This window comes from Zootermopsis nevadensis, unplaced genomic scaffold (genome assembly GCF_977971745.1).
Source record: "Zootermopsis nevadensis isolate Lab colony 2312 unplaced genomic scaffold, Znev_1.0 Znev_ptg000010l, whole genome shotgun sequence".
Lineage (NCBI taxonomy): Eukaryota > Metazoa > Arthropoda > Insecta > Blattodea > Termopsidae > Zootermopsis > Zootermopsis nevadensis.
Genome location: NW_028259142.1, coordinates 14,404,825 through 14,418,643, shown reverse-complemented (window position 1 = coordinate 14,418,643; position 13,819 = coordinate 14,404,825). Strand labels below are relative to the sequence as shown.

The 13,819-nt window shown below is 34.9% G+C and overlaps 2 protein-coding genes across 14 annotated transcripts in view; one reads left to right on the top strand and one right to left on the bottom strand.

Annotated features, from left to right (window-relative positions):
• LOC110841472 (C2 domain-containing protein 5) overlaps positions 1-13,819 on the top strand; it is a 199,345-nt gene that overhangs the window by 164,604 nt on the left and 20,922 nt on the right. For 4 of the 12 annotated variants that reach the window (XM_022087066.1, XM_022087065.1, XM_022087063.1 and 1 more), the window contains exons 1-6: positions 6,192-6,410; positions 6,830-7,038; positions 7,651-7,843; positions 9,380-9,520; positions 11,174-11,390; positions 12,476-12,610. In XM_022087066.1, coding sequence (XP_021942758.1) covers positions 6,862-7,038; positions 7,651-7,843; positions 9,380-9,520; positions 11,174-11,390; positions 12,476-12,610 — 863 coding nt within the window. In that variant the 5' untranslated portion in view covers positions 6,192-6,410; positions 6,830-6,861. Of the gene's footprint in view, positions 1-4,938; positions 5,107-5,901; positions 6,411-6,440; positions 6,729-6,829; positions 7,039-7,650; positions 7,844-9,125; positions 9,284-9,379; positions 9,521-11,173; positions 11,391-12,475; positions 12,611-13,819 lie in introns of those variants that run through there. The other 8 variants (XM_022087057.2, XM_022087060.2, XM_022087062.2 and 5 more) reach the window with 7 other exon arrangements.
• Positions 1,535-5,525, bottom strand: LOC110841480 (steroid receptor RNA activator 1). 2 transcript variants are annotated; one of them, XM_087346563.1, is made up of 4 exons: positions 5,325-5,525; positions 4,576-4,925; positions 3,394-3,505; positions 1,535-2,797 (listed from the first exon to the last, which is right to left on the bottom strand). In XM_087346563.1, the coding sequence occupies exons 1-4, from the start codon at positions 5,374-5,376 to the stop codon at positions 2,640-2,642; spliced, it is 672 nt and encodes a 223-aa protein (XP_087202689.1). In that variant the 5' UTR covers positions 5,377-5,525; the 3' UTR covers positions 1,535-2,639. The 2 variants fall into 2 exon arrangements, with proteins under 2 accessions (XP_087202689.1, XP_021942782.1); XM_022087090.2 differs by having other exon boundaries at positions 3,394-3,499; positions 5,325-5,522.

Here is a 13,819-nt window from a genome sequence, read left to right as displayed (position 1 = left end):
ATTTGAAACAATTTTTCAATATGATTTTTACTTAACACGATATAAACGCCGCATGCCGTGCGATATCTGACGCAGGCGGGATTAGCTCTGCGACAATATATCAAGGCTAATGACGTTTGAAAAATAGGAAAGAATGCATTTTAATATGAATTTCCATTGGAAAACATATTTCTATTTTTCACTAATTAACATGTTGGCTCCATTAGAGTCGTATTTGGGTCTCCTGAGAATAACTTTCGGTACAATAAGAGTCATCAGAGTTACAGAACTTATCATTTATATGAAGGCTCAGTTTTCATAGAATGGAATAACGTATTTCTGACGTCACACCTAGGAAGGAAAGATTAACGCAGTCTATGAGAGCCAACAGAGTGTCACATCGTTCATACAGCAAGGATTCTGAATTTCTACTTACCAATTTTGGGTGAGGGTAACCGTGGGTCATGGGACAAAATTTAAATTTGAGGGGGAAAAAATCAGTGTTAATAATATGCTATATTTACACCTTTTGAAATGCTGGTTAACAGACATTTTAATACTTTTAGGCAATATACAAGTAAACATAAAAAATTACTTCATCCTCTTCAGTAAGATCATTTGTATTCATGTACATACATATAAGTATTAAAATTAACAAAATTCTTGGATATAATACACCATTCTCACAAACCTTCAGGTTTAATGTACATATAAGTATCGTAATTCATTTTGGGACATGCTAACATTAATCACTTTAACCATGTTTTGTTCATATAATGTACAATCATAAACAATAAAAAAGATCTGTACAAAAAGTGATAGTGGAACCACGGTTACGGAGAATTTGGCGTAAATACGTCTATACGGAAAGGAAGTTTATATATTGGCTTTATTCTAAATATTTCCTTTATACATGCTTTACAATTGAGATAAGTTTGATTAAGACATTGCTTATTCAACTTCAATTAGTTACGCTTGAAATGGGTCTGTAGTAGCTGAATGTAATGTAAAGTAATGTAATGTAATGTAAGGTAATGTAATGTAATGTAAGGTAATGTAAAGTAATGTAATATAATGTAGGGTAAGGTAAGGTAAGGTAATGTAATGTTTTATAGGTAACAACAATGCTAAGTAAACAGATGACGTTTCCTAGGCAACAATAATGCTGAGTAAACAGATGACGTTTCCAAGGCAACAATAATGCCGAGTAAACAGATGACGTTTGCTAGGTAACAACAATGCTGAGTAAACTGATGACGTTTCCTAGGCAACAATAATGCTGAGTAAACAGATGACGTTTGCTAGGTAACAACAATGCTGAGTAAACTGATGATGTTTCCAAGGTAACATAACAATGAAGTTTGACGTTTCCTAGGTAACATAACAATGAAGTTCCACTTTTTCGTTTCACTTTTTGCCGAATGACACTGACCCTAAAATATAGACGTATTTACGTCAAAAAGGGAAATTCACTTATGAAAACAAGGGGGGAAAATGAGGAGATGGAAGGCCAACTCGATATTTTATCCACACTTCTTCAACAAAGACAAGAAAGTGGAGTCTTCTGGTTCTTGTTTATTTAACATGCTTTCAGTTACTGTTACATTACATATGAGCCAATGAGAAACTGAGACGATTAAACAGTTGTGGCTTATTTTAAAGTATTATTTCAGGGCCTGAGGAAAACCACGGAAATTCTGTCAGGATAACTCGTAACCTGGCTGAGATTCAAACCAGATATAAGCCAAATAAAAATCTAGTAGGATTTGAGGTTTTCAGTCGTGAGTCTGAAGATGGCTGTCTTCTGGGTCGATGTGCCGTGTAGTATGGTAGGTAAACATCTACCAGACTACATGGCACAACGACCCAGAAGACAGCCATTTACAAATCTAGTCATACCATGATGCCCAACAGGGAACTGTAAACATGGCCAGGGTCAAATTCTTTTTTTGAACATTCATACTTTACCAGCCATAATGTGAGTTCACACATTTTAACTAGTGTTTATTTTACGTGAAAAGATGCGCTTATGGTATCACCATGCTTGTCTGTGTCTGTTCCCTCAGGGAAGCCAATACTAAATGGGATGTAAACAAATATCCCTACTCTGAAAATGTTATTGTTATAAGCAAAAGCACTTTTCAAAAGAAGTCTAGTATCCTTTCTGCATGTCATAGATTACCCACAGAATTATGTCAAACATTTATTTAAATACTGTCACAATAATTTAAAAATTTGCAGACAATATATATGATCAGAGAATAATGTATAATACATTTTTCCAAAAATATTTAACTGTGTGAAAACAGTAAACAAATAGCATAATGTTAAACAATGGTTAACAACTCACTGCCACATTGGTCTGTCAGTGTCTTTCATGTGGCCCACTTATGCTTTTGGCATTGTATCTTTCTGTGCAAGGAAAAAATACTGACACCTATATCAATTATGTTGTTTAATTTAAATAGGCAATTAATACAAACAAACAAAGTTATCAAAGAAAATAAGTGAGTAATATGTGAACCTGTTTGTAGTCACATGTAAATATCAGTTTTAATACTTTATAAGCAGGCTGCCTGCAAGTTGATTTGAGAGGATGAATGTTGCCTTAGGTCTGAAAAGGCTCAGAGCCACTGCACTACATAGTGCTTTACTTCCAGTTAATTACTAATCATTTCTTCTTGCTTTATGGCTTGGGACTTCACGTGATGAATCAATTGTCTGACACCAACCATCCAAGGACTGCACAATGATACATGATCCACCATAAGTCCCATGTGGATATGATCTGCTAGTTCACCATTACCATTCTGGAGGGCTGACAAACCAATAAATGCATTAAAATGAGAGAAAACCTTTAAATTTTTAAATAAACAATTTACATGCTATTTTGATGTAAAATTAAGAAGTGTGTTAAATGTTACTTTATATTTAGTACAAAGTTAAAAATTTATTTGCTTGACCCCTTTCCTTCCTTAATGAATTTTAAATTAAAAGTATTTTTTAATGCCTTAGTTCAGTTTTAAATAAATAAATACAGTGTGAAAGCTTTTTCATAATTTTTGCAGTTTTTTTCCTTCAAAACACTGCAAGTAATACATCCAAACCACATGCTTCTAAACTTAGAATCTAAAATACATGTTTTAACCTAACTTTTACACCAGTCTACTGTCCCCACAGGAGGCCTTATGCTTCACTTAGGAGTGAACTATATATATATATATATATATATATATATATATATATATATATATATATATATATATACACACACACACACACACACACACACACACACAATTTCTAATTCTATGAATAACATATATTTGTTTCCACATACGACTTTGATAACTAAGCACTCTCTTATCTCATGCAATCCAAATGAGTAAATCAGAAAAAACACAAAGAACCAACCTTCAGTAAGTTGGATCAGCTTAACATAAATCTCAGGTTTCAGTTTATCTTCCTCCCACATCCTCTTCATTACATCTAATCTTCTTCTAATTTCACTTCCATTGTTCTGAAAATGAATAATGTTTAGGCTTCAACTGAGCAACGACAACAACTACAAATAACGTGCTTCATGAAATCGACGACAGACTAATACATGCAACAGTTTCTATGCTTCATACATCATATTCTAGTGGCCACACTGATGCACACGAGTAGTTCTTAAACTGTCTGTACTATCACCATAGTCATGAGAGACAAAAGAGTGTTGGTCCCTGTTTACAGTCATATATAATGCCTTCCTATAAAACAAAAAGTCTTCCTTGTTTACATGTTTCTTCTTTATCCTTGGATAGGGTAGTGGAGGAAACTCATATAACCTCAATCTCTGTTGAAAACCAACCAACACATGAAATGAAGCCAACAGTCGATTCTGAATAAGTTTACGCTTCTTCAAGTATGGAAATAAACAAATTGGATTTCCTGTGACCTCCCCTTCAAATATTTTCTGTGCAACCCGCAGAAATTTTCAGGAATGTGTGAATAGGGATCTAGGATTATATGTTGAGACAAAAAATTATGTGAGTTGTGAGTTGTTACAGTCTTTCATTTGTCAGTATGAAAAAGAGAGAATTTTTCTAAACATCTTCAAGCCCTGTTCAGTAAAATATAAAGAGATGCAGTTGATGTTATGTGTTTCATATGGTGAAAATTATTTAAACCAATCTATTAACAAATATTAGCTGAATATTTATATAAAATTATTGTAATGATACAGTGAGTTTGAACTGATGGTAGTTATTATATTTACACATGTAGTGTCCTGCAAATTTTATCAACTGTTTGAATCAACAGACTTAAATTAGTTCAAAATCCAATTAGGTCTTCCAACATTTGGAATAAGAACAAGATGCACCATGCTTGAATTCAACAATCAGTGTCTGCATGTTATTAATCACAAGACCTTGAACTGAAATCACCGGCATAAATGTACCCAGACTTAGGAATTCCTGAATCAGTACTGGGCATTGAATCAGATGTAGTAGTACATCTCTCATGTTATGGCTGAGAACCACTGTCAAGTCAGTTTATTCTAATCTTAAAGACAACCTGGCAAAATATGTTTTAACTCAGTATAAGACAAACCTGGAAATTATGGGCTGAATCTTTAAGAATCTGCTCAAAACCTTCCATTACTCTTTGAAGAGCATCTTCTTTTTGTAAACTCTGTCCAGGATTTTCCTCAGTTGTGTTCCTTGTTGTGGTGAGATGGTTTGCTATTGGAGGCACACCCAACATTATCCCAGAATCTATGTTGCTTGCAAGAAACATACTGCTTATTATTGGTGGCATGCTTGATGGTGACTGGGAACTCAGGGGAAATGCCACCCTCTTGTTCAAGAGCAGTCCCCTTTTTGGAGTCTTGGATTGTGTTGTTGCAGTAACAGCATCATAAGAAAATATAGGAGGATCATTCCAACCAGGATCATGTGTTACTGGAACAGAATGTATTACAAAACTTACACAACTGGGAAAGGATATAAACACACACCACTGTGTTTTGAAAACGTGAACCTGTACTGAATAATGAGCATGGGGAATATCAGAAGGGTTAGCTCAAGAATGTGAGTCGTATCATCGCAGAATTAAGTCACAAAACAGTAATCTAAATAACAAGTAAGCTACTAATTTCCCATGTTGCACCAAAGGAGAATATCAATCTAATGTATGCAGGACTGTTGTGCAGTGTGTGTAATACATAAATCTTTTGCAATTACAATTAATTTAAGTTATTTATATACAGAATATGCAAAATGCGGTCCTATTAAGTGGGTTATAGTCTATTTCAATCTGGCAAAACTGCCATTACGTTATATAGGCTGTTTACAAATCACCTTTAGTCTTCGACACATCATTATTTCCGTCCTCGAAAGAGTTCACGCTCATCTCGCAGAACCAAAATAATTAAATTCTGTGAATTATAAAACAGCTCACATCAATGTAATCTTCGGCATAAATCTTCGAATACTACGAACCAACACAAACACATATATATAACCATACTGACGTCTCAGCTATTAGGTCGTCAATGACAGCAGTAGCACCAACAGGGTGAAACATTTTCCCCCTAAAACGTACAGCTTTCTAAACTATAACTCTGTTTGGTGATATCCAGGTCTTCAGACCACAAGAAGACAGTCTTCATGACTGTCTTGTGGGATGTTGAGCTGTATAGTCTGTTATAAACTGACCGAGTTTGAACGGTGTGTATTGCCTCCATCATCAGGACGGACTGATGGTAGAGGCAGTAACCACAGTTTGTACCAGACAATATCCAAGAAGACAGTAATCTTAAAACACAATTATTTGCACCCCTTCCAGAAAGAATCCTTACAGGACGAGACTGTTTTGAGCATACGTCACATTGTTATGACCAGTTGTAAAATTTTTTGTGAAAATTCGATCAGCCGTTTCCGAGTCTTGTATGGCAAATATTCGGCTGAAAGACGCGACGGACATGGACTGACATACACGAACAGGCGCATAACGTGTTCTTCGCTTACGCTAAAGCGCTACACCTTATACAACACGTGTGCAATACCTAATGTTTAGTGGAAAAGTCAATGCGTTGGTACTCTGATAAGTGCTCCTTGTACTATCGATTATAAATGATTATACTTAATCGAGGAACATCGTCGGTGTGAAGTTTGTTGATATTGTTGTTATTATTATTATAATTACTACTGTGATATATGGTATTATTTATGTTGATAGATTAGATCATTTCTTGTATTTTTCTTCCTCTGGTTATTTCCGAGCTATTTGTTGAACGTCACATAGAGTTTCTTTGGTATTGCCGGTATGTTCTGTGTGATTTTACGATAATCATACCAGTAAAGCTCTCTTTAAATGTATGATGAAATGCACTTATCCAGGCTATAAGTGAAAACATTTAGGTGCATTTTAAATGTCAAGATAAGGTAAGAAATTTCGAGGCTTACATTATATTTATCCATCTCGGTACTTTTTGAAAGTAACTGGACATCCCGGTGTTCTCCGGTATCAGAACGTGATACAGTAGAACGCTACAAGTAGGCAAGGTTTTACAGTGAAAATGTAATGTTGTGTTTAAACTATATAAATAGAAATGTGAACGGAGTTTAACTGCTTTAGCGATAAATTGGCAGCTTTCACGTAATCTTCTAAGTTTTTAAATTGGAAATTCTATTCAATTTTATTGATAGTAATATACCCCTTTTTCGTTTCTTTGACCTTGGCAACTTCGTCTTATATACCAGGTATTTAAAACGAATTTGTTATAATGAGCTCCAAGAAACTAAGAAAGATACTACTACCATGCACATATTGTAATATCTGACGACTTTTTAATTTATTACAGTGAGTGCTTTGGAATGTTAGGGAGCTACTACAATGCCTGGAAAGGTAAAGGTAAAGATTCTTGCCGGACGTAACTTGCCTGTTATGGATCGTTCCAGTGATACTACAGATGCTTATGTAGAAGTAAAACTGGGGAACACAACATACAAGACTGATGTTTGTCGCAAATCATTGAACCCACAATGGAATTCAGAGTGGTATCGATATGAGGTAACATTATACACATAATGAGATGGCTGTAGTTCATATGATGATCACATTTTATATCATTTTTGTAAGAAATGAAGGAATGTTTGTAGACTATCTAACATATCTTGAGGTTGGGTAATAGTTGTGGATGACCATATTCTAGTCGTAGTGGAAATGAAATAATACTGCTATTAAGGCTGACTCACACAATGGGACAGGACACTGTCAGAGTATTTTAGACCAAATATAAAAATAGTCCTTTCAATAGGAATCCTGTGGGGAGGACAAATATAGTAGTACAGGTTCACAAGTTGGTGGAAACTGTTCTGTTTTATTTCTTGAACAGTAGCCAATGGGAAGTGAGACATAAAAGGAGAATGTTAAGGGCTGGTCTCTTTCTGGGGTTGAAGGAGTAGTTTGTCTCATAGGTTGATGACTCAGGCCTCTGTCCCTCCAGTTGATGCTATATAACCTGTACATTTGGGATAGAATTATTAAATATATAAAGAAACATTTAAATGGTGTGACCAAACCAATGTCTGGATCAGCGTACTGTATAAATTTGCTATTTCTTATTTTTCAGTTGTGCACATAGTCATTAAATTGTTTTAAATGTTGCCATAATTCTTACAGGTTGATGACTCAGAGCTTCAAGATGAACCGCTGCAGATCCGTTTGATGGATCATGATACTTATTCAGCTAATGATGCAATTGGCAAAGTGTACTTGGATCTGAATCCTTTGTTACTACCTGTTTCACCAGCTCCTGTTAAAAGTTCATGGAATTCGGAGAACACAACAACATCAAGTACAAGTTTAACAGGAGGTGAGTAATCAGGGAACTGTTGAGCCATCAATATTAAAATTATAAGTTGCATATTTACTTTTATTTATTTACAGAAACATGTTTGCCCTCTCATGATTGTATTATGCTATATATATATATTGATGTTTTCTTAGCACAGAGTGCCTGTAATTAATTAATAATGGGGAGGTTATGTCTTTCTACATGCTTGGTCACATATTTTATTCTAAAACTAATCCATAAAAAGTCATAAGACAAGCTGATCCAGACTGCCTAGGAACAAAGAAAAGAAACAGAAAGTAAGGTTAGGATCCTGGATCATGAATTGAAACAAACATATACAAAATGTCTTCAAACTATAAAAATAGGTGATGAAATAAAAGACACAAGAAGAACTGTGATATTAAAGAAATCAATGAGAAAATCCAAGAGACAAGATTGGGATAAATTTGTAAAAACATCAGAGAGGGGCCTTACAGGAGCTCAGGGAATTTGTGTTCTCCATTTTATGCACAGTATGAGCAGTGTGCATGTGTAGCATTGGATTGAATACTGCCATGCAGAATATTTTTGATCAGTGAATGTCTGCTTTGCCATTGTGTCGCATAAACCAAGCAATGATGAAAAGAGTCTTTTATTTCTATGGAGTGTAGACATCAAGGACACAAATGCAGATAATGATTGATTCTAACAGGACAGTAAACCTGTTGCAAATGAAGAAAATTAGTGATGCTGAAAATGCTAAAAAAATATAGCAAGGACTGTTTTACAGTGATTGACCACAATTAACAGGACATAACTTTTTTCTGCTGTAAGGAAGGGGAATGTTTCTTACTTCTTCACCTACTTGTTGATGCACCTCACATGAACAGTGTTACCAAGTCTACAGAGCTTCATCTTTTATATTCCCGCATGTAGCACTTTATGCAATGCAAATCATATTGTTGAATATGGTGCTCATCCAGTTATTTATTCAGAAATTGTAGAAAAAGGTTAATGTGGCATTTTGATAAATGTAGTAAATTTATGGAAAAATAGTTTGACTACGTACAGTGTTTTGTCTATATTGTGATTTGCTATACCACAGTTGGTTTACATCTGCAATTAAAGTTTACTGTAAGTGAATATCAAGCCCAGACATCACAAAGGATACAAGATTGAAATACATATTTCCGTACACCTAATTGGAGTGCACTTCATCCTTCTTTTATTTAAGAAAGAAGAGGTCCAAGTACCCGTAATTAAACTTTTTTTGTGATGATCATCATTTTTCTCTTAACTTTTCCAGTACTTTGACTTCATCCAGACTCGCTTACGTCTACAGAGAGTTATATAAATAGTTTATTTTTATGCAGAAAGTTTTGGTTTTCTGCTTTTCTATCCAGTGAACATCAGTACTGGAGTAAGAAGTTAAACAGTGGTTAAATTGTCTCTTGAAAAGAAGCTAGATTGAAAGGTCAGGTATGGTATAAATTTTTCCAGAAATGTTCACTTCTTGTGAAGAAACTTTCATTTTTTGGGTATCATTAATTCTTTTACGATGTTAATGTCTTACAGGATCTGTGATGTCAGGCTGGATACCGGTGTTTGATACAATGCATGGCATTCGTGGTGAAGTAAACATCATTGTAAAAGTGGAACTGTTCTCAGATTTCAACAAGTTTCGCCAGTCTTCATGTGGTGTACAGTTTTTTTGCTGTGAGTAGAACATATTAGTCCTAAGGCTGTTTTTCATGTTCTGCATGCAAAAGAGTGTCAGGTGCAGTAGATGTTCATATAATCATATCACTGTACTTTGTCTTTTTTATTATGTGGTTGCTTGATCCTGTACTATCTGAAGTATTCAAAGCATTGATAAATTAATAATAAGTAAGATTTATTTGAAATGCAAATAACATTTTAGGTTGTTTTTATCATAATGTGATAGTATGGACAATAACTAAAATATTTAACATTATAGGTTAAGTAGAGTGTTTATTATTTACCTATAATGCCATTTGACATACTAAACTTTGTGTCCTATGTTTCCTGTACATGCATTATTCCTTTGGTTTGGCAAAAGCAAGTGTTTTATTACAATTATTCACTTGATTTAAGCGAAAATTCTTTCATTTGAATTCTGGGCTTATCTGGGTATCACATTTTCTTACAGTTTGGGTAGCAAGGATGTTTTCTTATAAAATTACACTCTTTTGGCCTGGGATGGGAACAGAAGTTAGCTATGACGTGCAGATGTTTTATGATCAAGTAGTTGTGTTGATTCAGTTGCGATGTGTTCCCAGCTGGCCTGTATAATATTATGCTTTGGTAGGTTGATTTTCTGGTATCTTTTCAGTTCAGTTTACGTTTTTCATACTTCCATAACATTGTTAATCAGATGAAGAACCTTTTCTGGGTTTTTAACCAAATTTGAAAGGAAATGGTTCAAAGAATTCTTTATTTGGGAATGTATTTAACAGATGTTCAGTTTGTAGATAATAATGTAGTTTATAAAAGTACAGTATATTAATACACCACTAACTGAGTGGGAAATAATATTCAGTTTTTTGTTTCTCTGTAGTGTTATTTTTATGTGATTGTGTTTTGGCTGAGGTGGGTAGACACTGACTTCTCTCTGAAGAAACCCATGCTATCTCTGGGTGACTTCTTCTTCTTCTATGGCTCTCCAGTCTGTATTCGGTCCATGGCCTCCTAAATTCTCCTCTTCCATTCGGTCCTCTGTTAGGTCTGTCTGTCCGAGGCTTTGATTGAGGTTTCGAAACATGTTCCTTTTTACGGTGCAAGGTTGTTAGACTTGCGACAAACCCCCAACCTGGAGTACCTGGGTGACTTCAGGTGAGATTTTAAGTTGATAAAGTGGCACTAGAGGTGGTTTTCCTTTGAATTATTTAGTTTTCCCTTTTAATTTTCTTACCATCATTATTCCATACATGTCCATCACTGCCCCATGAGATGTATGACAGGCCTGGCCAAAGAGCATATTATCATAACCTCAGTCCAAAGTTAGGGGCTTTGCCTTCGACGGGCACTTGGCTGGTCTTGGTGTAAAGATTGTTTAGTTGTAGTTTTATAAATTATGTCTAATAATGTGGACTTTGATGTTATGAAAAATGTGTTTAACAGTAAGAACTAAAGTGTTATCTTTTGTTGATGAATCTGGACCTTACCTGTATAATAATCACATGAATGAAAATAAATGTGTTATTTCAAATATGAGCAAAGATGTACCATCTGAGTCAGTGTGATTACATACAACCTTCAGCAGATGATGACAGTGACAAAGCTTGTGCATAACTTGTATCTCTGAAAATACATTTCACATATGTGGAATGAAAATGATATTCTTTGCAGCCCCGGTTATTCCTCAGGGTTACCTCGCTCAAGTTGTTCATGGGTTTGTGGAAGAACTAGTTGTTAATGATGATCCAGAGTACCAGTGGATAGACAAGATTCGTACTCCACGGGCATCCAATGAGGCTAGACAAACTCTTTTCTTCAAATTATCTGGAGAGGTACAACGAAAAATTGGACTAAAAGCATTAGACTTAGGAGGAAATGCTGTTATTGGGTAAGATTCTGTGTTAATTTGAAAGTGTTGTAAAGCTTAGTTTTAAAATTTTAATCACGGTAATGCCTGTTTGGAACAATCTGCATTAAACAAATTCTGCCTCTTTTTTTTAAAATATCACTGTTACAAGAGTATACAGTGAAAATTAGTTTCTATCTGTTTATTGCTGGAACAGAAATGAATAACAAGAAAGTTGATGTTTGTTTTTTGTTTATGTAATTTGGCCCCACACTGTTCTTGAAATTTATCTGGTATGGGACATTCTGGCCACAGGTGAGAGATATATACTGTGTCGCAGAGCCAGATTGGCTCAGGCAGTGTAGGGACTGACTGTGGACTGGATGACTGAGGTTTGATCCCTAGCAGGGGCAAAGGATATTTCTTCTAGCTTCGGCATCCAGTCTGGGTCTGGATTGATTTGTTCCTAATATTTTCCTTATTAGTACACACAATTATTTCCTGATCTTTGAGAATATTGTATGAAACTTATTCTGAAACACTCAACAATAAGCAATAACATCTGATTGAGTTTGGACTAACTTTCTGGTATGTTGAAACTTAAAAATTCATTGCTACAAAAACAGAAAACTTGATGTTGGATTCTATTCTTGGTGGATTCAGTTAACATTATTGTAACTTATTTTCGCAAGAGCTGATAGCATCTTTGTATCAATTTCACAGATGTTTACCCATCTCAAAGAAATATACTTTGGATATAAGCTGGAACTGTTGGAAGCATATATTGAATCATATTGTGCAAAGTTTTATAGAAATGCAAAGAAATTGGTTACAGTATTTGCAAATGAATTGCAGTTGATGTGTAAAATTTTTCTTTTGGACTTATCCATTTTTACAGTTATAAAACTGTATTAGTTGTAATTTAGACAATGGACGAAGTCCAAAAGAACAGTTTTACACATTATAATACATCATCATTAGAAACCTTCTGTTTGTGCCTGTTATTTATGGCTGTTGAGAGTAATATGTCACCAGTTTAATAAAATGTTTTATGTAAAATGACAGATAAATGTCTTCGCTTGCAAAAAATAAAATTGCAACTACCAGTATTTTGTTATATGCCACAGATATAATCAGTGCTTTGACTTGGAAGGAGAATCTGGTATTGTGGTGCGAGGGATTGGCACAGCTGTTACATTAACAAAATTACAAGAAATTTCAGCTCCAGCTACACTTCCGCTTGATATGACAGCTATGGACGAGTAAGTATATTTTTAAACAATGATATGCAAATATTTTTGTCATTGTATTTAATTTAATTTCATAATTTAGTTAAGCCAGTTTAATTATTTTACGTGTAGGATATTCTTCTTCTTCTTCTTCTTCCTCCTCCTCTTCCGTTTCTTGACCGTTACTTCGGTCTTCCAGTGCCTAATATTTTCTTCCATTCTTCTCTATTTTCCCATCCTTCAGGAGGTAGTTTCCACTCTATCATGGTTCTTGTAATTCTGTCGTTCCATCCTGGTCTCGGTCTCCCTCTCTTCCTTCTCTCTTTTGGTTGCCATTTCATAGTCATTTTTTGTAACCTTTCCTTCTCCATTCTTTGCATGTGTCCATACCAAATCAGTTGTCTTTTCTCTATCTCCTCAATTATATCTCGATCCATCCTCATGATTTCTCTAATCCTTTCGTTCCTCACTCTCTCTCTTCTGGAATTTCCAGCTGCTCTTAGGAAATCCATTTCCATTATTCTCAACTTACTTTTTTGTTGTTCCGAGAGTTGCCAAATTTCTGCTCCGTCAAGAGAGGATATATGTACTTAAAAAAATTACATACGGTTATAAGAGCTGAGGTGAGAGTTTGACATTTGAAAAAATTAAACAGGTTATTATAACAGTGACTCTTGAGACTTCTATTTGGAACATACCCAGTTTGAATCCTAGCTTGGCCATTTTTTTTGTGTTGCTCAGAAACATATAGTTCTTTATGTAAAGTGCCTGTTATTGTCCACATTAACCAGATTGGGAATGTATTGACAAATTGTAGTAAAACTTGTGTATAAAGTGAAGCTTTTGCGGTGACTGAAGTTGATGAAATACTCTCGGGCTACAAGCCGTGTCATGTAGCTGAAAGGTGAATAAATCATATATTCTGCCAACGTTTGGAGAACAATCTCTGTTCTCATCCTCAGGATTACTGTTGCTTACTAGCTGATGGGGACTGTAGTAAAACTTTCTGATATCTTTTTTTGTGAAAATGTGTTTACAGTTGCTGAGTTGTTACACGCAGACAGACATGGCAAAGCTAATACATACATTAGTAGTTGTGAATGTGCCTGCGAGGAAACAACAACATTTTTACTGATAGATATCTGTGGATTTCTGGCACGTACTTTCTATGATCAGGTACACACAGTAAATTTCTTAAATACAGCCTCTGTACTGGAAAGCTTTCTCATTTATGAGAGGCAG